This window comes from Onthophagus taurus, chromosome 11 (genome assembly GCF_036711975.1).
Source record: "Onthophagus taurus isolate NC chromosome 11, IU_Otau_3.0, whole genome shotgun sequence".
NCBI classification, from domain to species: domain Eukaryota; kingdom Metazoa; phylum Arthropoda; class Insecta; order Coleoptera; family Scarabaeidae; genus Onthophagus; species Onthophagus taurus.
In genome coordinates, this window is record NC_091976.1 from 15,472,522 (window position 1) to 15,497,465 (window position 24,944).

General features: G+C 32.4%; 2 protein-coding genes across 3 annotated transcripts in view; one reads left to right on the forward strand and one right to left on the reverse strand.

Annotated features, from left to right (window-relative positions):
* LOC111416196 (twin of eyeless) overlaps window positions 1-1,069 on the forward strand; it is a 46,093-nt gene extending 45,024 nt beyond the window's left edge. For both annotated transcript variants that reach the window (XM_023048158.2, XM_023048162.2), the window contains exon 10: window positions 69-1,069. In XM_023048158.2, coding sequence (XP_022903926.1) covers window positions 69-169 — 101 coding nt within the window. In that variant the 3' untranslated portion in view covers window positions 170-1,069. The remainder of the gene's footprint in view (window positions 1-68) is intronic.
* On the reverse strand, window positions 1,049-24,921 carry LOC111416195 (transmembrane 7 superfamily member 3-like). Its single transcript, XM_023048157.2, has 7 exons — window positions 24,704-24,921; window positions 11,355-11,669; window positions 10,872-11,294; window positions 10,648-10,812; window positions 10,438-10,590; window positions 10,101-10,364; window positions 1,049-1,397 (listed from the first exon to the last, which is right to left on the reverse strand). The coding sequence occupies exons 1-7, from the start codon at window positions 24,777-24,779 to the stop codon at window positions 1,183-1,185; spliced, it is 1,611 nt and encodes a 536-aa protein (XP_022903925.1). The 5' UTR covers window positions 24,780-24,921; the 3' UTR covers window positions 1,049-1,182.
* Window positions 24,922-24,944: the final 23 nt, after the last annotated feature.

Sequence of the window (24,944 nt, forward strand, 5' to 3'; positions counted from 1 at the left end):
TATAACTAACTCCCTTTTAATTCTTTTTAATTCAATCTATTAAAAAAAATTGATTTAATTTTTTTCAGGTGTAATTTCTGCCGGTGTATCAGTTCCGGTACAAATACCATCGCAAACGCCTGATTTGACATCGAACCTAGCGTCGAATTATTGGCCCCGGATTCAGTGATCTCAACTTTTCGGCTTTCCGCCACCAAGTTTACTGGTGCATCAGGAAAGCCCGGCCCTGCATGAAACCGTGACGCCGCCGAGTGTTACGAATTCCAACCAAGATCCGGAATCTTCCTCTTAATTAAGCGTGCGCCACCTGTGAACGAATGTAAGGAAGTAACCGGTTTAGGGAGGAACTGCAGGGTACTTTAACGTACAAAAATTCTGAAAAAAATTAAATTAAACCAAAAAACGACGTCATTTAAAAAGATTTTCAAAGAAAAATGAATAAGATTTTAACATTAATGAAAAAGAAAACATAATAATAATAAAAACATGTGCATATTGTATTATAAACGTGATTAATGTAGGGATTTTAAAAGAATAGGGGGTTGATAAAGCAACCTTATTAATAATTGTACATTCGCCCGAATCAATGATATTGCATATTTTATCGCATCGAGTTCGTAGTAAGTTGTTAAAATTAACAGTTAAAGAAAAATAAATGAGGAAGAACCACAATAACCGATAACAAAAAAATAAAGATGGAAAGAAAATAGCAATAATAATGATTAATTAATTAATTGTAAACAGAAAAAATCTTATCTCCTTCTCTCTCTGCAATAGCTAATGGTGTAATGTGTTAAATTGAAGAGCGATTTTCCGTTTTACGTTGTCGTTTTTAACAATCTTTTTTACGTCTTGATAGGTTTTATGATCGCTGTGATTATGTTAGGGAAGTGTTTTGAAAAAAATTTTATTCGAATTAAAATCATAAGAAACATTTTAAAACACTTCCCGTTCCTTATTGTAAACACTTATTACTTAGTAATAATAATAAATAGTCGTGCTGTCTCAGTGTGTATAAACGATAAAAATTAGTAATGAAATAAAAAAATTCTGGACAAAAAAGATCTAATTTTATTTCGATTATATTCAGCCTTTACAATCACATTCTTTAATATTCCTATAAACTACAAAAAGAAAATAAGAAGAGATTACAATCTCCTCTAAATATGAAGATTAACTACTTCAACCATAAACGTTTCTTTCAATATTTCTAAGTAACGGAGTGTTTTCCGTTTGATTGTAATTTCTCCCGTTTCTTTCAACAAACACCCTTCCAAAATTGCCACGATCCAAAATATTTGTTGAAGGAGGGAAGGGAGCTCGACCCTTAATATGTCTCCATTGAATATACATCCCCAGGAAGGCCATTAACAGTATTGAAATCATAAAGGTTACATCTAAAAAAAGAAGCAAAATAATATGGTTACAAAAAAAGGTAAGTAACAAAAAGTAATGTTATAAACGTACAGTGTGAGCCAAATTGAGCACTTTTAAAGAGAAACTCCTATTTCTATAAGAGATACAGGAAAAATGATATCAGTGTCTGAGGGTCGATTTTTATAAGAAACTTAATGGCGAAAACCGCATATCGATATCTCTTACTGTTTTAGAAAAACAGGGAGTTTTTCTAAAAAGTGCATTTTCGAAAAGTCTTCTTTTAAAAAGTCAACTATTTAAGTAGAATTCGATGGAATAAGTTAACTTTCTTTCAAAGCAATATTAATAAAAATTTATAAAATTTCCTTTCCAAAAATATAGCACACTTGATATTTTGTTAATGTCTTCTTTGAAATACACAACTTTAAAACTTATGTGTGCAGATTTTGAAAAAGTAGGATTTGGAAATAAAAGAAAAACGAGATTATATTTATAAGTAGTATCAAGATAGTTGGTTACAATGACTTAAAACATAAACAAAAAGCAGATTAAATTACCAAATAAAACTTATCTTATTATAAAACAAGAATAAATATATGGCAACAAATAACAACAAAAGTAAACCCTTGTTCTATAGAAAATGTTCAAAATGCCCCCAAAATGGTTTGTATTATACACAGTCGACATCTTTTTTTAGTCCCTTTTTGCCGAGTTGATAAGCTTATTGGGCCTAATATAAGTGTTGCAAAAGTATTCACAACTGCGGCTTCTAATTACTGTCGGGAACTTATTGGCTGTTTATAGATAACATTTTTCAATCTTCCCCAAAGGAAAAAATCCATAAGTATTAGGTCCGGTGACCAATCCGCCCAGCGAATAGAACCTTGATTACCTAACCCACTGTTTCCCAAAGTGTGGGTCGCGATCGAATATTAGCTGGGCCATGAAACTGTTAGGAACTAATTGTACTACCAACCGTCTAATACATACTAGTTCTAATAAAAAAATTGGTTGATAATAAAAAACAGCCGGGGAATCCCCTCTGTTCAAATCACTCACAATCTACACTAAAAAGAACTAGCTAAATAGCAGTTTTAACGTTTCGTTCTCTGATTAGAGTTTAGTTAAGTACTAAACTCGGGTTTTTTAAATTCATTTTGCGCTTATCGCGTGATACCTTTGTGCTTAGTTGTAGTGTTCGGCAATTCGTGAAGTACTTCCTAGAAGAACTGTGTTATATTATAATAATGAACAAGTGGTTAAAGCGGCCAACAAATAATGCACAAAGCGATGAAAAAATAGACGATGTTATTTCGGATGAAAAAGATGTTACTGAGCCTGATGAGGCTTCCTCTACGAATTCACACGAACCAAAACGTCGAAAAATTGTGAGAAAATATGATCTCGAGTACCTAAAATTAGGGTTCACCTGGAATCAAGATACAATCGATCCTCGAAGCACTCCCATTTAAAACATAAGCCGGTGGATTTTGTTCAAAAGAAATTATTGCATATGAAGCCTACAAAGAATATTCTTTCACATTTTGTAAATATTAATGAAAATGCTGCTTATGCCTCTTATCTTATTAGCCTGAGAATCGCCAGAGCATGTAAACCTTAAACCATTGGCGAGAATTTAGTGTTGCCATCGATTAAAGATGCTGTTGGAGTGATGTTTAGAGAAAATGAAGTAAAGGAAATCCAACGTATCCACTTTCTAACAATACTGTTGCACGAAGAATTTACGAGATGTTCCAATGGGCAGAGGATGAGTTAATTCGTAAAGGGATGAGTCTACCGATGTGCAAGGCCTATCTCAGTTACTTCTTTTCGTGCATTATATATGGCAAAATGACGCGTATGAAGACATCTTGTTCTGCAAACCAATTAGTCGTGGAACGGCCGATGATATTTTCAAAGAAATGGATTCTTATATAAAGACAAAAGGCTTGGATTGGAAGAACTGTGTTGGCGTGTACACTGACGGAGCTAGTGCAATGTGTGGTAAAAATAGCAGTGTGGTCACAACGGTTCTTGAAAGAAATCCCAATGCTTCGTGGACTCACTGCAGCCAGCATAGAATCATTGCTTGATAATTTAAAAATAGTATAAAATACCTCTGCCCTTACAAACACGTTTATTTCAAAAGCTGTGCGAAGAGATGGGTAGTCTTCATAAATCTTTTCTTTTGCATACAGAGGTACGTTGGCTATATAGAGGAAAAGTTTTGATAAGATTAGTGGAATTACGCAAGGAAGTCACAGTTTACTTGGTAGGAAAAGATCAATATCTTGAATCTTTACTGAACAAAGAATTTATTCTCAAGCTATCATACTTGGCGGATATTTTTCAAAGTTAAACGAACTTAATTTGTATCTGCAAGGATCAGAGGGATCCGACATTTTTGCAGTTCACGATAAAATTCGATTGTTCATCAAAAAACTTGTGGAAGAGATGCATCGAGGAAGGCAAATATGAGTGTTTTGAAACGTTTCAAACATTTATCATAGAGAGCGAAATACAGCCTGATATCAATGTAGTGTCTGCCATTTCACTCATTTAATGGTGTTGAAAAATAACTTTCACGTCTATTTTGGGGAAGAGATAAAGAAGTTCAATACAATGAGCTGGATTTGTAATCCGTTTCAAGACAACTTGCCAACTGGATTGTCACTAAACGCAAGTGAAGAACTTATTGACTTATCAGAAGACACATCGCTAAACACCACCTTTAATTGTAAGGAATTAACGAAATTTTGGCTTTCACTTGCTGATACATATCCTTGTTTATTTGATGAAGCCATGAAAGGCTTCCTTCCTTTCACTACCTCCTATTTATGTGAAGTAGGATTTTCAGTCATGGTTCACATTAAAACTAAGTGCCGAAATAAATTGGATGTGACAAATTCATTGCGATTAAAAGTAACTAAAATCGAAATAGACGCTAAAGCGGCAATGGCAAGAAATAGGAAACAAATACATCCGTCTCACTGAATTATCACATCTTATATTTAGTAAATAAAAATCTCATTAATTTGGATGTCTTTTTTTTATTGAACAGACCTTAGCACAGTTACGATATTATTTTATTATCGAGAAGATGTTGTAGTAGCAATAAACAACGCTGCTTCTTTATTTCATATTAAGCAAGGGTACGTTGGTCAGTTTTTACAGTAAGCCCACCTATAATCCACCTTTATCCCATATAAATGTGGTTATTGTGTTAGGTGAGTCCCGAACATTGAACATTTTTTTACGATGGGTCGTGGTCCAGACAACTTTGGGAAATACTGACCCAACCAACAATCACCAAAAGCTACGGTCAATCTTCTAAAAGGTATCATTATAAGATTGCCGCTTCTCTGGATATCGTTCATAATATAAATTTCCTGCAGTCTCTGTATTCTCCCCCGATTGTATAAAACATACCATTATGTACCATTTTGCATAATTTTTATATGACATTATTTTGAAAGTTGATGACAACTAAGTAATACTCTAACGATAAGCACTAACATAATTTCTCATAAACAATGCATTTGCTCTATCGAAACACCGTCAAAGCCTATTAGCCTACTAGTACACACAAAATCTTAAAACTTTCCAAGTTGTTTATTTCAAAGAAGACTACAACGAAATATTAAGTGTCCTATATTTGTGGAAAGGAAATTTTATGCTCTCGTCGAATTTGCAAAAATATATAGGGTGTTCCATTAAAAAAAAATCATTTTTATGTCAATAACTACTAAAATATTGCTTTGAGGAAAAGCTAACTTATTCCATCGAATTCTACAAAAAAAGTTGCTTTGGAAATGCTTTCACAGAAAGAAAGATTTAACAAAAAGAAAAAAGTTATGACGACTTTTCCAAAATGCACTTTGTTGAAAAACACCTGTATCTCTGCAACCGTAAGAAATATCGAGATATCGGTTTTCGCCATTAAGTTTCTTACAAAAATCGAGCCTGAGACACTGATATCATTTTTCCTCTATCTCTTATAGAGAGGAGTTTCCTTTTAAAAGTGTCCAATTTGGCCCACCCTTACAACCGTTGTTTATAAAGAAACGAAATATTTAGAATTTTTTTATAAGAAATTACAGTATCTTATATTCTCACATTACGACTGCAAGCTATAAAAGACTGTCGTTAAAACAAATTAGTCAAAGCCAGCTTTCTCTAATCTGTGTATAGTCTCGTGCTAATTAATTACATTTATTGGGAAATATTTATTTACTACTATATCAGATGTATTTGTATTAAGCGCGTTAACCAGTGTCCAATGATTACAAAATTTGGAAGCTGACGAAAGATACAAATTAACGATCTTCATGGCGTTGGAGTCGCTTGCAAACCGCCTTAATCCAGTAACTGCCATAAATTCTATTTAGGGATTATACACCGTTTGAAGATATATTTATAGACGAGACTGCTTGTGATTGAGGCAAAATATTTAAGACAAGCTGCACTGATTATATCTTAAAGATATTAGGTTCCCGATCGATTTCAAAACTGCTTACTCAATGTCTTACTAGTGACTAGCTTAGTTGTGCTCTATGTTTGATAAACTCATTTGTAGCGCCTAAGTTCGATTTGAAACCAAATGGGAATCTGATACCCAACATTTTCAAGATATAATAAGTGTAGCCTATCTCAAATATTTCTGATGTGATAGAGTAACACTGTTTTCATAGTCTACCAACCGTGTAGCATCTACATTGTTGATCTCCATTTGGGCATCGTTGCACGTAACAAGTATGACTTTTACATTACAATGACTTTTGGAAGAGTATTGGTACCCACAGAACTTGAAATTATTCAGACCTTTCTTTTCAGGCGAAAAAATACACTCATAAACTTTTAGTCACATTAAGATATTCCAGGTTTAGTCGAACATTCAAATCAATCGATCTAACAAATCTGATTGAGTGTTTTGAAAAACTGTTTGCTAAATCACTTTAAGGGCTTGATTATGGTAGTGAGAGAGAAGGAATGGACAAGTTTATGTCCTTTCAATACGACTGTTGTTATATGGTGTACAATGAAAGTGAAATATTCACAACCCAGGCGTATCCAGATATACAAACAGGTATCCTGCTTTATAAAGAAGGTAGGCTTTTTATTTCCCTGTCCATTCCGTTTTTGTTGAAAATGTCTCAGATTTTTTTTAAACATCTTTCGAATGGTCAGGAATTCAACAGGTCTAATAGAATCGCTGCATCGAAGATATCTGTTGTAATTGTCATATAAAATAAAACTCAGCAATGCTGGTAGAATATCAATACGTATTTCAGTGGGTTGGAACATAATCTTTGAATTGGTGATTGTGAGCTGCTGTTTAGAAGTATTGGGTTGCCAGTATGCAGTTGTTATTTGAAAAGCCGTTAATTGAAACTGCTCGAAAATCTATTCACGCATTTTAGTCAGTTTTTATGTCATTTTAATATATTTTTTGGACCAATCCATTCATTCTTGGGTGTGATAGTTAATCCAAATACAATTGTGACAAAAGGTCTAACTTTGGCTGTGGAGATGTCACTAAAGTAATGGTTCTCCCATTTTATTTCCTCCATAATAACTTTTTCTGTAGTTTGTGTACATGTTGTAAGCATATTCATAACGTTTTTGAACCATAGATAAAATTAGATTATCGAATAGATAATGAGTTGAATAGAAGTGCAATTTAATACTGTTAATATTGGCTGAATCTAATGTAGCATCTTATCGATTTTATTTATATTTTCATTTTTTCGTACCTTTGTTTGAACCATTCATATAGTAGGAATTATAATCATTTTGAATGATCTTTGTTGTAATCTTTAGCAAATTACAAAATAAATTGATCGGTGTAAGCAGTCAAATAGAGTCAATATTTTGCGGTTTAGGAATCCACCTTCCTGATTATAGCACTATACTTTCATTATCGCTGCAGGAAACGTATCTCTTTATAGTTGATATAATTCCTGGTTTTACGTTTCTATTTATTTCAACACCATTTATCTCGTATCGTATTTCATCAAATAAAAATAGAAAAGCATTATTAACTAGTTGACCATCTCCAGTCCCTCTAGTCACAGGCAAGTTTCAAACCCAAAGATTTTATAAATACTTATTTTCTCTAGTTAAGTGTGATGTTGATGGGAGAAGATTCATTAAGGTAAGATTGTATATGTAATTTGATTCGAGGAATCAAACTAATCGGCTTCAAGATCATAACTATATCGCACTTATCCCATGCGAAGATTGCGATGGAACATTTGACGCTGGATAATGCTAACAGGATTGTGGTTCTAACGTTTTATTGCAATTTAAATTTCAGATTTCTCAGCAATAAATCGTTCAGAAGTGCGTAGACGTCTCCTAGGTACAGTTTCGCCTTTCTTAGGGGGTATATGCAGGATTAATGCCTAACCACTTTTGGATGGATGGGCTATCCAAATTCCGACGGAAACCAAGATAGAGAATTAGAGTCTTCTGGTCATACGTCGTGATGACGAAGTCGTTTGTGTAGAGATTCTACGAGAATCACGAATTAGTACCAGTGTCCAGCAAATTTTCTTCATTAGTTGTCCGATCGGTCATGAAGAGGAGTCGAAAAAGTGTTCGCGTTTAGATAGAAACCTTCATCGTTCTGTTTTGAACTGTTGCGACAGCCAAATCCGCTAACTTTCATAGTTGTATGTTTTTAAGACATTAAAATCACAGACATGTATGATACCTGTAGTCAGTAACATAAGTAAATGAAAATGTTACGATTTAAAACAAATTTTTAATAATTGCAACCCTAACTTTTAGTTAATACGTCTATTGGGTGACTCATACCTTAGACAGTATGCGCATGGTTATATACTCTGATTATATAAGGAGTTCCAAACTTATTACATTGACTGTAACTTTACAGTATGAGATTTACCACAAGATTTATGAACGAAGTCAAGGAATATACCGTAGTTATTCAGCAACATTTCCGACGTCTCAGGACTACTTTAGAGGGGATGTGGTAAATCACTAAATATGGAGGGGAACGTAAAAATTAATATTACAGGATAACATAAGGGCTCAGCCTAAGTAAGTCTGTTGATAGTATTGACAGTGTGAAGTTCTACATCTACAAACCACAGTAGTCACTATTCAGAGACTATTTCCTCCATTACTCCATTCCTCCATTCTTACGTCCCTAAGAAAGAATTTACTTTCAACTATGTGCCGTAATGCTTACATCGACAGATCCATTAAATCCTCAAACAAAATCAGGTGTTGGTACAGTTGACCAATTGTGTTTTACGTATAGTAGAAGTATGAGTCCAGAAGTGGTAGTAGTGATGGACTTTGTGCTGATAAATTCTCTCCCTCTCCATAGCATTACAATCCGGGGTGGGTCTTCGCTGATTTTGCAATTTACCTCCATTTGCTGTGGACCAACATTAGTTCCTCTGGTCGTTCGATATTTAGGGTCTGTAGATCCACTGCAATATTATCTCTCTACCGCATCCTCAGCCTTCCCAGCGGCCGACTCATCCCATATCAAGTTGAGGACACGTTTGTCTTGTCTCCTAACATGGCCTTTATTACTTTTACTGTATCTGGCAGGGTATATAATTCTCTTTCCGTATATCCTTCTAAGAATTCTTCTTTGCTCGATTTTTAGTCGGCTCTCATTTTCTTTTGTCATAGTCCATGCTGATGAATATTGCTGAGATACATTCTCGTATTCAAGTTAAGTTAAAAGAAACATACTATGTACGGGGAATTCAAGGCCAAAATAGCAAAACTCAGAAGAGAGATCTGAATCTTCCTTAGAAGATTAATTAAATTACGAGTAATCTGGGTAGCTGCATTGTCTTGTTGGCACTCAACATTTTTTTAATCTTCAACAACCGTAGTTTTGAAAGGAAAAGGTATTTTGAATTTACAAAAAGTTTAACGACTTCTTCAAAAACATATGTATGCAAGGGTGGTTTAGGAAGTTGATATGAATTTCTATTAGCCAATATTTGTAGTAGAACTTGCAGACGTGCATTAAAATCATCGTCTTGGGCATAACCTTACGGTTGTAATTGGTGCGCAGCAATTATTCTGTGTGCATAATGATTCTGTCTGACGTCGAACCGAACGTTCAAGCTTAGTGGTTAAAATGATTCTCACTCTCTCAACATTCTTTGACGTTGTATTCTGAATCTGCCTGTTGATCGAAACTGTCAACTTTCAGCTTGGTGCCTTATGCAGACCAAACTTGAAATACGCGGTGTACCACCGACTATCATCATCTACGTGTATATGGCGTATTATTTACCTCAGCTTATTTTAAAACGTTTATTTTGGTTCAGATTTCGTTTTAACGATTTCAGCATAAATGTAATACATCTCACGATGAGGAAGCTATTGACGCAACAGCCTTTATATATAAGTAATCATTTTAAAGCGGTTTAAAATTAGATTTTTTATAATCACAGTAGTTACAAAAATATTATCGCATCTTTAGGTGCTTAAAAATGTTTTTAATTGAACAAGCATAAGAGAAACTTGAGATAAATTACTTTAATCAAATCCATTACATGGATTGTTGCATTTCCAGTAAATCTATTGAGTATCTTGTCCAAAAGTAAAAAGGTCAAGTCACAAATGATGCAATTTATTTTTTATGGACAATTTTAGTTTATACATGCTTGGGCTAGGCCACTTAACTAAATTACTTGATATGACTTTTTTATTAAAACTAATCTTACCTGTTGATTGATACGGTGGATTAACGACAGCCCATTTAAAATGTTGAATAGTTGCCCTATGGATTACGTTTAAAATAACATAACGTAACGTTCCTCCAAAATATAAATCGAAAGGAATTATAAAGATGTAGGCTCCTATAAAACTGGTAGCAATTATGTTCGATGGCCAATGGGATATAATGAGTAATAAAATAGTTATTAATAAACTTATTCCGATTAAAACGCTCCAGAAGTTGGTATCGGAGCGGAATAAACTTAAATCAGCTAAAAAATTTAATTTAACAAAATTATGTTAACAAGTATCTTAGAATTATAACGTCTAAAAATATATATATACCTGGTCCCGAATAATAGAAAACACCCCCGATTAAAAACCCAGCAATAAAATAAGTTAAAGTAACTGAAAGTATTGGAATTTTAAGTTTCCACCAAATCAATAACCAAGCACCACCATAAATTATTCCAACAATACCCAAAGTTACCATTGTTTCTAAAAAAACATCAAAAATTTCAACAATTTTTTTATATAAAAGCATTCGTTCATTACCCCATTCTGTTAAGTTACTATAAGAAATAACAATATAAGTTAATATCGCAGAAACAATAAATCCAGTACAAAACAAATTAAACTGGAAAAATCTGTGACCCATAAAACACAAAAAACATCCATAAAACGCCATAAATCCACAAATAACCCTCCATAAAGTTGTCGCTATAAAAAAATTAAATTAAAAAACATCAATTAACACTTATTTTCTTTGTTTCAATTACTTGGACCTGTACAACCATTATCATCCTTAATATCACATCCATAAGATACAGCGGGAACGTAAGCTGATTTGAACCCATGGAAATCAGTAACAATTCCATAAACCGCCCCTACACCTAAATAATTTACAAAATATCGTCTCATCGGGGCTACGCCCGTCACTTTTGGTATTTTACGACCATATTTTATCATATTTTCGGGAGTTAACATTTTTTCTATCCCCAAGAAATATGATTCCGACGTAAAATCTTGTTCTTCCAAAAATAAATGGTAAAAATCGATCGTGATATTCACAGATTCACATGCAAGAGGGAATACTCCAGGTGGTTGAGCATCTAATGTTATTAAATCTTGACTACTGTGTAATTTTTGATAAGGAGCATCTTCAGTTTCGAACGTTAAATTGCAACCTCCAGGAATAGGAGCTTTTTTTTAAACAGAAACACATTACAAAAAATGATTAAAAAATAACTTATTAAAATTACCTTTAATATCGTATCCAGTGACAACGATTAAAACATGAGTATGATCGATTCCGTTTAAATAAAAATCAAATTCATCGGTGGTTATCATTTGAACTAAACCGATATTGGTTCCGTTTACACCAATATTATCATCCTCCGAAGTATTTGAAGGAGATAAATAAACAGTATTGGAAAAACTGTGTACTTGGATAATGAAAAAACCGAAATTGTAAACGTTTTTAATATGAATTTTAGTTGGACCATGTAATATTTCGCGTATTTTAAAGACATTATTGGTTTCATTCCAATTTGCAACATCTATATTGATTATTCCATCTGAAAATTAATTGAATTAGATTTAAAAAAAATAGGATTGATCTTTTTTAAGTAACAAAAATAAAGGTTAATTTAATTTCAAAATCACGATCTATATTAAAAATCCTCTACAATCAATATAAACACGGTATGTTGATCTTAGCAAACAACCGAGATAATAATGATGAAATATACAGGTGGTTCAAATTTAATGATTATATCACGTTTATTCCAACCTTAAAATAGATAACGTGAATAATTTAGTGACGTCTTGTGATTTTCTGTAGATATCTATAAATTCGTTTAGAAGAAAATTTGATTTTACGTAAAAATCAGTTACCTATTTAATGTAATCTTATTTCTAAAATGTTTAAGTTATCTTATCAAAACACTTAATCAAAAGTTAATTTCGCGTTAATTTTCTGTTGTAGCAACGTCTATATTAATATACGTGGTAACATTATCTAAAAAAGTTATTATTTAGCGAAAATGTTTTTCATAACAGTTTAATTACTCCATGATTATAAGGTGGTAATGTTATAGTATTGATTTTGGTACGATGTATTAACTTTTTTGAACCTTACCTCCTTGAAATTTTCATAAAATCTAATTGTACCTGCTCTTACATGTTTTACCAGCGACTCTAAAGGTGGGTTCATGCAACATGTTTTAGTCGTAGTTGTTGGCATAGTCGTAAGAGTGAAAAGTTAAGGTATTGTGTTATAGTGGTACTGTTCATACAACACCTTACGACTACAATGCTTTTTGTCCTAGTCCCAAGAGTTGTCCAACTTTTAACTTCTTAAAGCTAAAACAATCGGTCGTAACGTGACGCATGCGCACGTTACGTTTGCTTGCGCGTTTGTATTTTATTGTATTAAGGTTATTGTGCGTTATTGTTTCGACAATTATTTCAATGGAGTCAAATGCGGACCAAATTGACTCAGAATTAATAGAGAATATTTTATTAATATAAAAAATTTAAGGTCTAACGCGCGATACATGGTCATATTGCCATGTTACAGTTCCAATACCGTTAAAATATTCGCACAACAAGTCTCTCTTCTTCTGGAACCTTCTTGCCGCATTGTTGCTTCCAACCCATCCTATATTTTGCAGTGACATTGGTTCAGCTCGCCACTGACCATTCATAATTTCCCCTGACTCTGACTGAATAATATCACCATATGCTGGAGGACAATACCTTTCGCTTTGCTGTTCAATACGAAGGAAGTTATGGAAAATTTAATGAATTTCGTTGTTTTAAGTAGGTAGTGGTAACACTTCGGAATCGGAGCATGTTATAGAAAAATTTTTAGATCAAAAGTTGTTGCAAATTTTATTCTTAACAATATTGCTCTCTTGCATTTTTGCTCTCAGATGCGTCAATATCGAGAAAAATACAAAAATATGAAAATTTACTAAATTTCCTTGTTTTACTATTAGCTAATGGTAACATTCGGGAATCGAAGCATATTACAAAAAAACTTTTGGAGCAAAAGTTGTAGCAAATATTATTGTTAACAATATTGATCTCTTTCATTTTTGCTCTTAAATGCGTTAATAGCGAGAAAAATACGAAAATATGAAAATTTACTAAATTTTCTTGTTTTACTATTAGCTAATGGTAACATTCGGTAATCGAAGCATGTTACAGAAAAACTTTTAGATCAAAAGTTGTAGCAAATTTTATTCTTAACAACATTGCTCTCTTTTATTTTTGCTCTCAGATGCGTCAATAACAAGAAAAATAGGAAAATATGAAAATTTGATGAACAAGTTGTCCTTTTCTACTTTTTGGTATCTCTAAAAAAAAACATTCAAAAAACGTCAAAATTAATTTTTTTTCAATTCTTACATCCTCATTAACTATCCTAAACATCTTTTAAATCGATCAGAACAATTTTGATTCCCACCAATCAACTTTTTCAATTTCAAAAATCTTTGAATTTTCTGAATAACGTCCTGTTTGATTCTATTAATTATTATTGTCATTATTAATCACCTAACTACGTTTTTAATCGATTTGAACCATTTTGACACACACCAATAACCTTTTTCTATTACTTGATGTCTTTCAAAAATCTCCAAAAAACCTCAAAATCAATTTTTCTTAAATTTTTCATCCTCATTAAGTATCTTAAACGTCTTTTAAATCTAATTCTTAAACGTCATTTAAATGGCCTCTGTAGAATTCGCCACCGCTGGCAGAGTATACCAAAGGCATTTTCAACGGATTGCCCTGGATAAACGATAGTTGAAAATGTTTTTTTCTAGCCCTAAGTACTGTCCGGGATATGGTCTCATTATATTTTCCATTGGAGAAAACGCAGCATCACCCACAACGAAATGTGGAAGTGTAATGTTGTTTCCAGGCAATTTCTTTGGAAAAGGGATATCTATGTTTCCATTTACAAAAGCTCTCCCGACAGAAGATTCTTTAAAGATAGTGCGGTCATGATTTCTTCCACTAGCTTCAATATCTGCTATAATGAAATCATAATTCGCATCTACACATGCCATTAAAATTGCTGAAGGTATGTTTATAATTGAAGAACCCACTTCCCGATGCTTTTGGTGCTTGCATATGGATGTGTTTCCCATCAACAGCCCCGATACAGTTGGATATGCTTTTTTTTGTAGAATGTATCAATAATTTTATTACTTAATTAAAATTTGTTTATAATATAAAATTAAACAAAATCATACTGTAGGGTTACTATCAACCTTTGAGCGGGTGAAATTGCACCTTTATTTGGTGTTTTTGCTAAAAAAGGTTCAACCAGTCTTAACAATTCCTTAAACTCTTCGAACGACATGCAAACATATTTAAAAAATTGCAAATCGTCTTCCCCTTTCTCCAACATGTTTCTAATCAGAATGACATAATTTCCCTCTAATTTTATTGATTGGTCTTCTGCCAAAACGCCATCGTCTTTTATTTCTTAATCTTTGTGCGATTAATAGAACTGCATTCAAGCACATTACTCAAGCAGCGACAACAATTTTCTTTTTGTTCATTATAAACAAAACAGTTTCACTTCCGATTTCTTTTTTTTTTAATTTGGCATGAGTTGTGGCACTACTGTTTATATGTCAAAATCCTCCTGTAATGTAGTGTGCTTAAATATTGCATGAACCAATCTCTTTCCTTATAGCTACAGCTAAAGCAAACGCTTATGACTATGACTAAAACTAAAACACTTTGCATGAACCCACCTTAAGAGATAATATGTAATTTAAGTATGAAGGAACATTATTCGTACCTACATAATTCGGTGAGTAAAGTATCAAGAAAATGTAGGAAAAGCAAATCTTTATTGAAGACTATGTGCACATTTTATGTATGTGTAACAGCATAGTACTCAATATTTTGCAAAAGTTGCACTTGACAGACACATGGAAGTAACTACAGCGATATTAACAATTGATGACATAATTATCAATGTAGGCGTGGGCTCTAAAATCCACACGTTTGCCAAATCAAATCTATCAAGAATATCTAAGCGAACAACTGGGTTAGGCTACCTCCTTAAAGTCTTTACTAATTCTAAGTAAATGTGGTTAATCTTTTGATTGCGGACACAGTTTCGATATGTAACATGTTTCAGTTGCTAATTTCACGAAAACATCGAATAACTGGATTGGCGATATCTGGAATATCGTGATAGTTGTATAAGTACCACGACAATTATTTTTTATTTATTTTATTTTATTATTCGGGATACATACAGAGAGGAACCCCAATCAAGTATCCTCTAACAAAACAATATTTATATCAGTTTATATACAAAAAAAAAGAAAACTAACTCACTAGAACAACTACGCTCAAATTACATACATATTTCTAAAATGAGAGGTGAGACAATAAATAAATTAATATTGTTTCAATGGGTATTGAAAAAGTGCTTTAAACGTAGTAAGGGTGAGTACGCATAAGCTAAAGACCTAGAGGCAGGTAGATAGAAAAGTGGCTGTATTCGGGTTACATAAGACGGTGCATTAAAGCGAACCTCCCGCACGAGCTCCATGGAATCAACCAAACCACGAACCAATCTATATAAGAACATCATATCAGCAACACCTCGGCGACCACTTAAAGATGTGATTCCAAAAACCAAACAACGCTGGGCATAAGAACAAAACGGAAGGATAAATTTGTGGGCCAGGTATCTAACAAACTTTCTTTGCAAATCCTCCAAATGATCTATATATACAGCGTATGAGGGATTCCAAACCACCGAAGTGAAATTCCAAACACTACCAACATACGCTGCATACAAGGAAATGATGGTCTGGATATTGGTAAAAGGACGTGATACTCGAATAATAAATCCCAATCTTTTTGAGGCTTCAGACATAACCGTATCAACATTACCGCAATAGAGCAATTTTGAATCAAGAACAACGCCCAAGTTCCTAATTTGGGAAGTAACATTTACCGAATGTGTTCCCAAACGGTACTCAAAATTTATATGGTATCTTTTTCTGCTGAATATGATACTATAGCACTTATCGTAATTCAGAAACAAGTAATCTTTTAAGCAATACTCTTACAGACGTTCCAGATCCTGCTGAACCGTTAAACAGTCAGACATGGATCCAATTCCAGAAAAGATCTTACAATCATCCGCGTACTGCAAAAAATTGGAATGAAGAAAGCACTCATTAATATCATTGATATAAACCAAAAACAAAATCGGTCCAAGGTGACTGCCCTGTGGTACGGCCGACGTAACGGACTTAAAATTAGAAATAAAACTGTCCACCTTAACTGCTTGACGTGTGTTCGAAATGACCCGTTTTGCATTTGTACATCGAGAAGTTCATCTATAGATACAGCCTATACTTGAAAGACACAAATTGTACTGATGCGTTCGTTTCCGATTTGGGATCATACTCACTCGAGATGGTAACTGGACTGGATTAATAATAAAAATTTCATACACAGATATCTATCTGTTCACATACAGATGAAAAATATTAACAAGTATTGGAGGTAAAGCATATTGCTAGCAACCATTAGTTGAAAACAATATTCTAGGTAGAAGTATTTACCATTGACAGAGGATTCATGGTGTTGACATAAAATTGTTCTAGATAGATGGGTGCAGATTAAATCAAAAAAATACAAACTACAAACTGTGAAAGCAGCTCTTCTTAGCTCTTATAAGAAATGGAGGGTGCAAACACGGTGTCCCTGATATATAGCATAAGTTATACCGACGTGGATACTAAAGATTAGTTAGTAGTGACACTGATTATCTGAACAGTTAATCAGTGTCACGCTCAAGTTATAGACGATTTCTCACAACACATGTTGATCAAAGTAAAAAGTAGCAGATTTAATCTCAACCTTTAACACAAGGTTGAGATTAAAATAAATGATCTAAAACAAGCAAAATAATGCAGATTTTAAAACACTCAAGTTAACGCTTGCTAAAAAGAAAATAACGGCTAGAGACCTTTTTTCAAAATGGAAAAATGAATTTACAAAATTTTTAACAAGACTCACAGGTCTGAAAAGACAGGTGATGGTACGAAGGTAAGAAGACCGAATGAGTTTTCTCCCTTTTCGAAATGAGCACCAACCAGCTCAATTGTTAGTACTTCGAAAAAACCTAACTTAATTCTTATATTCTGGAGTACTGGTAAATACAACTTTGTACTGCACCACTATTCCATAGACGCATAGACTATACATACAGGTGTAGCAAGAATAAGTACGATAAATTTAAAGACGTGCTATGTATTTTTTACGGACACAATTTACGAGAAGTGGGTTATCGATATTCAGAGAGATTACTATAACTGTTAATCAAAAACTTTGCGTTCCAAGGAGACTACAGTTTATCCATAAAAACGTTGAACATCGTAAAGATCAAGAAAAATTTCTCGAAAATAGAAGGAATCAACACACGTCTATTCTGATAACCATTAAATTAATTTTGCTAACAAAACACATGTGAAATAAGAAGTTTAAGCAAACATGTTCTTACTGTATCATGTGTGTCATATATAAAGTTTATTTTAATTGCTTTTTATTATTCCAAAAAAATACCAAATAAGTTCAATTTTTTACTACAGTAATGTTACTGATGTGTACCGACTATGCATAGGGGATAAAGAAGCAGTAGGTCATATTTTACGCCAATTACTTTCCCCAGAGATCTGAATGGTGCTTCACCGAGTTGGAATTAACCTTTGTTAGGATCCTAGGACAGCACGATGAATTTTGATACGGTTATCTATTGGGGTACAATAGATCTTATTAGTTGCGGTGTAAAGGTTGGTTAGTTCATTCACCTAATGTGATCATTTAATTTGCAAATTAGATCACAACTAAAAGAGATTGTATATAAAAATAAATCGCTCATGGAATTGCAAAAGAATTGTGGAATTTTCATGATGATTCATGCATACCGGTTGTTGTTGCAGATTATTTCTTTTTTAATATTAAAACATTTCTGGAGTTAAATTGTTGAACTTTCTTATAAATACGAAGTATCTGGGAAGGAAATATTGTAATCGTACCAAAATTCGACTTTGAGATTTTGTTGAATATTTACGTTTTGAGTACCTCTGAATTCAGTTTAACTATTTGTAGCGTTGAATCGTAGATTCGTAGTTTTAATCCACACATATATCAAACCTGTGCCATATGGACATGTACTTTAAATAAAGATATACGGTTAATATTATGTATAGAAAAAAAAACCTTCAAATATAATTTTTAAATAAAATCGCTTAATCGGAAGTGATAATAATTTATCTCTCCACGAGGCTAGCCTTTTCAGACAAACTCGCATTTTATATTGAGATAAATTAATCAAATGCTTTTTAAGCCTTTATAATCATAATAAACATTCAGACATAGAGTATCAATCAAATTGGATAAAGTGTTTTTTACAGATTTTATTCTTAAATTATTTAATTTTACATAGATACACTATTAAAACCTGTATTTCCTAAACCATTGAAATCGTTATAAAGAATAGTCATATTTTAATGTCTAGTCAGTTCTACTAGTCGATCATGTGAAACTAAATCTACCACTATCTACATCCCAAATTTCAAGTAACTACTTAAATAGTAGCTACTTTTAATTAGAATGATGTATTCCAAAAATAACCATAGAAAACTGGGACATACAAAGCAGAAGAAAAAATATATAACATGATTTCCTTTGAAGGAGGGGGGGTTGACAACAAACAAATACTATTCAAAAACTGCAAGCCTGACTAGTGGTTTTATTGATAAAATCACGTGCAATAATTACAGAGGAATGACATTGTGCAAATATTTGGTTAAAAAATTTCAAACGGTACAAAACCTACAGTCATTTTCCTGGGATGTGTTTTTGTTGAATGCGAAATTTTTTTATATAAACCAAGAAAATTTTTTTCTTAAAATAAAATAGATAAAAAATAGATTACTCTATAAGTATTCAACTTGTTATCTGCATTTGCCCTTAGCCCTAACCACCAAGAATCTAAGTCTTAAGAACATTTCTCGTGGTGTTTATTCGTCCAAAACGTTGTAATGATAAAACATAATCGATATAGGAACTTCCATTTTTTATACCGAATCATAAATTCTGCGGTTTGCAAAACCATAGTGTATGTTCAATTTGTTAATAATTTTTCCTGTTAATTTTCATTCGCTTCTCTACGTAGCCAGTGCACTCTGTCTTAATTATTTGTATCAAGTTCAGGAACAAACACCTCGTGTGTATTTTTCCTGAATATTACTAGCTGACACTAGATATAGGTGGTCCGTTACTAATGGGACACAGAGCAACAATGAATTCCTTACATTAAATTATTACGATTTAACCCAATTTATCTTAGATCAATTGTTAATAATAACGAAGATACACATTGTTAAAGTTAATACTTTATTTTCGTTTTTCTTTAATAATTTTCGTTGTCAAATAGCATTAATACTCTAGTATTAATTACAACGACAACTAATGTTTACTGAGCATAGTTAAATTTTGCAAAGTACCCTTAAACAGTGATTATCTTGGAAACGCAGAACTTCAGAGAAGATTGGTAGGTATGCCAAATATATGTAAAAATATCTGAGAAACTGTTTCAAGTTGTGTGAGTTATACAAATTTTAACAATAAAAAAGATATGATTACTTTAGGGGAGTTTTTTAAGGCAGGCAGAGCCATCTGAAAGATAAATCAAAACTAATACCAAATTATTATTATCGTCTTAAAAAATGATAAAGTACCAATTTTCATGTTTATAATGTAAAAGAAAACCAAAATCTTCGTTATTAACAATTGGACTAACATAAATTGGGTTAAATCATAATAATTCAATGTAAGGAATTCACTGTTGCTCTGTTTCCCATTAGTAACGGACCACCCTGTTTATCTAAATTTAATGTATACAGTGACAAGAGAAAAATTTGCAAAATTCCATTAACACCATATTTATATGGACAATTATTGCAATAATGTTGAGTTGGCGAAATTACTATAAATAGAAAATAAATAGAATTAGCGGGGAAAGAGCACAATTTGTGGTATGGTAAGAGAAATTGGCGAGTTATCTCAATATCTCTATTTACCAGAGTACCAGTCAAACATTGTTGTTCAAACATTATTGTTACAAAAAGTATGAGTTTTTCACGCAAGTCTTGTGTTAATAACACCGACCATTTCTAATACATATGTGGTAAATTTTGTCAAGAAAAGCAACGAAGGAACATGAATGATTTAGTAGAACAAAGTTAAAGGGCATGTTTTGGAAAACAATTTGGATAACAAGACAAATGGCCAACATTTGGCCCACACAAAGTTTGTAAAACTTACGTGGAATCACTTCGAAAAGGGCTTCCGTTTGGAATACCGGTAACATGGACAGAGCCAAGAAACCACCTTACTGGATGCTACTTTTGTGCTGTGAATGTAAAAGTTATGAACCGATCCAAAAAGTGATCTTGGGTTTACGCAAACGTAGAATCTAGTAAGCAACCAACGCTGCACAGTGAAAATTTGCCAATACAGGTATTTACTTTCTCATTAGACGATTGCTGTGATGATGTTGAAATGTTAAATACTCAGAGTAAAAAAAATAGATTCAACAACATGATTCGAGATTTAAATGTATCTAAGAAATTAGCTGAGATTCTTGCGACAAGACTAAAAGAAAAACATTGCCCTCAACTTTTCATAGATAGCTCAAAAAAAAGTTTGCAATATGTGTTACTGCATAACGGAAATAAATTAGCTTCAATCCCGATAGCTCATTCAACTACTCTTAAGAACGAATATTTCGTTTGTGTTTAAACGACATAAACAAGTTGACAGCTCAATTTGTTTTTTTAATTGCCATGGCCAACCTTGACTTTTTCGAAGATCTTAACATTTTCGCGTATAACTCGAAAACGGTCAATGTTATCAAAATTTTCAAAGAGTAATACCTAAATGTTTCTAAAATAAATTTTCTATTAAAAAGTACAAAAATAAATGTAGGGTTACGAGCGAACAAAAAAGTTCTGAGCAAACAAATTTTAGAGACAGCCTGTATAGCATGGTTGCCGCCGCCCGATCAAAGTCAAAATTGGTTCAATGATTTTGCTTGATATTTGTTTACCCTGTACCAAATTTCAACGCTCTACCATAAATGGTATTGAAAATATTTAGAAAAATGTGTTAACATTTCTGAACTTTGATGGCCCATATCTTGGCCATTTGAAGACTTTTGTAATAATTTTTTTTCACGAATCGTCATCATTTTTACTCTAGTATATGAGGTTAATTTTATGCCAAGGTCACCGGAACACCTGTATAAAGCTTGAGCTAATAAAATAGTTTGTTAAAGCTTTAGATAGGAATGGCGATTGTTTCAAATATATTTGTCATTTATTTCCTGGATATCAATATAGAACCACCATATGACTTAAGTTGAATTGGAAGGATGGACAAGCTATGTATCAGTTGTCAAAAATTTTTTGGGGAATCATAAAGCTGAAGATTGTAGTACACAAAATGCTCCACAATTTGGAAAAATTAGGAACTAATATGAGTATCAAATAGCATTATTTGCGGTGATTATAGCGAAGGACAACGGGAACGATTCCACCAGGACATCAAGGTTATGGAGGAAATATATCAAGGCTGTTGGGATCGCTATATGATGGCAGACTACTGCTGGAAGTTGCAAGGAAAGTGTCCGGACCTAAAACACCATAGAAAATCCCATACAAAACGTTTTTCTTAACTCGTATTAACATGTTTTTGTTTTTATAACTAATTTTATTATTTTTTGTATCATTTATAGCACTTTGTTTATTTGAAATTATTTGATAATAATAAAACAAACGCTTTAAAAATATTCTCCTCTTTTCAAAAATTAATTTCTAGTATAAATGGATTGCCTTTATCTTAAAAAATAGAGTCAATTCAACAAAAATATTATTACTTTCGTATTCAGGAGATAAAAATTACCTAAAATTTACTAATAAACCCCATGTCGCAGAATTAGTGTTGCCTTGTGTAATTATTAATTTTATAACACGTTATTTCCTGAAGATAAATCATCGCCGAAACCGGTGAAAAGAAAAATAAATAAAGAGTATCATGGAAAAGTGAAAAAATCAAAATTTATACTTTTACAATATGAGCTATTTCATTTAAGTTAAGGAGTTTTTGGCCCCTTTTAATGACATTTGCGGTCATGGTGTCTTTTAAAACGTCAAATTTGACAGGTAAATGACATTTAGGGATGCAATCGATGTTTTAACATCGATGTTAAAGTCTATAAAACATTGATACATCGTTCATTATGAACGATATTTTATCTTCGATGTTTCATAAAATAATCGACCATTATTTGATTATTTCCATGTTTGTAGAAAAGAGCAATGAAATATTTGCCACTCTTAGCAACTTCGGTGTCCAACGAGCGATTATTCTCAGAAGTTGACGCAACAATTAATCAGAAAAGGAATCGCTTATTAGGCAATTCCGAGGGCAATTCTATACTTAAAAATAAATTTAAATAACATTATCTATGTGTTTTATCATATTATAATAAATGGACTGCGTTATACATCACTTGACTAAGCGACATTTTATCGTTTTTAGAGATTTTTATGCTGTCTGGTAGGTAAAGGTGTAACTTATCTTAGAAAAAATACAGAATACCGAGAGACCTAAAATACTATTTGTTTTAAAGCTAAGCGCCAATCACGTTATACGATTTCAAGACCGATTTGCATCATACGTCTAAGAACCGACTTACCATTAGATACGACACTTACGATTAGATACACCAAGAAATTCTACAATAGAAAAAATAGATGAACCTACAATTTCGAGTCAGTGTCGTTTTCTAGATGTTAGTATAAAATTGAAAGTTTATGTCTTTTATTTTATATAGAATTTAAATCTAACTAGTTTCGGCCCTTGGCCATCTTCAAAGACTCCACAAATAGATTAGCATCTCTGATCTTATCCATTTTACAAATAACACGGGAGGTAGCGCTAGTTAGCATAAGATATCATTATTGCACATTTTTATTGCACTAAAACTAGAACTAACACTAGACCGAATATTTCTAGGTCTAGTGTTAGTTCTAGTTTTACACTATCACTAGAACTAACACAAGATCTAGAATTAGAATCATTCGGGTTTAACCGTCTTGCGAGACGTGGGACTAAATCCGAATGTTTCTAGTTCTCGGTGTAGTGTTAGTTCTAGTGGCAGTGGTAGGTAGCGCTAGTTAGCATAAGATATTACTATGTTGTATATTTTTATTGAACTAAAACTAGAACGAGAACTAGAAACATTCTGGTTTAGTCGTGAAAAAAACTTTCAGTTGTCAATGTCAACTTTAATTTTATTATTACCTTTAAAGTGAGTCCAAACTTAACACATTTATCTCAAAAAGCCAAAAATTCGAACTTTCAACTTTTAATTTTGACATATTTGTCAACTTCATAAAAAATCCTTTAAAATGAGTCCAAACTCGACATATTTAACTTTAATATTAATGGAAATACAATCACTTCCGGTTTAAACATATATCATGTTTGGACTCATTTTAAAGGATTTTTCACGACGATTACAAATATGTCAAAACTGACGTTGACATTCTTAACCGGAAGTTGACCATAACTTCATTAATATTGAAGATAAATATATCGTGTTTGCACTCATTTTAAAGGATTTTTAATGAAGATTACAAATATGCCAAAAGTGAGGTTGACATTTTAAACCTGAAGTTAATTATCATGTAAATTTTTAAACTTTAATTTTGTAAATTAGTAACTAATAATCTGATTTCGACATTGATATGTGATCTTTTTTAACAAAACAAAAGGAAATATTAAGAAACTTGTTTGTAAAATGGATAAGATGAGAGATGTTAATCTATTTGTAGAGTCTCTGAAGATGGCCAAGGGCCGAAACTGGTTAGACTTAAATTCTATATAAAATAAAAACCAGTTTAAAAATACAAAATCAAACTCTAGATTATTTTCTTCAAAATTTTTTACACAAATCGTCATCATTTTGTCTCTAGTTTTAGTGATTAAATTTATGATAATAAAGTTATTATTATTATTTGTCGCTTAGTCAAGTGATGCAGAACGCGGTCCAAATATTATTGATTATTATGATCATTCTTATAATAAAAATTCAGCCACTCAATATTTTTTTAAACATCGATGTATCGGTATAAAACATCGATGTTTTCAACATCGAATTATCGGTATAAAACATCGATGTTTTCAACATCGATGTTTTTATGGGCGATATTGCATCCCTAATGACATTTTGACATTTCTATTAATAATATATTTTATCAGGAAGAAATCGTAAATATTGCGTTAAATAGATAAATACCCAAATTGTGAATTAGTTTATTTTAAAGTTGTAACTAAAATAAATGTATAGATGTACTTTAAAAAGTTAAACCAAGAAAATTAAAAAAATTGCAACTACGAAGAGATTATTATTACAATTAATTAAGAATTAATTTATTGCATATAAAAATAATTTAACATTAAAACGAACCAGAAAGAATAAACTTACCACTTTCTATTGAAACAACCGTAACGAAAAGTGAGGTTAAAACACCCAAACACATAAAATTTCGTAACCAAATCATTTCGAATCACTTTCGATCGGTAAATCGTGATATTCCAATCAACAATTTCACCATTAGATCGTTTAAAATGGTTAAATTCTTTAATTACGCTTAAAAGAAAACGAATGTAAAAGTGACGTTAAAACGTAAACACGAGTAGTAGGTATGTGGTTTCGGTGATGTCCG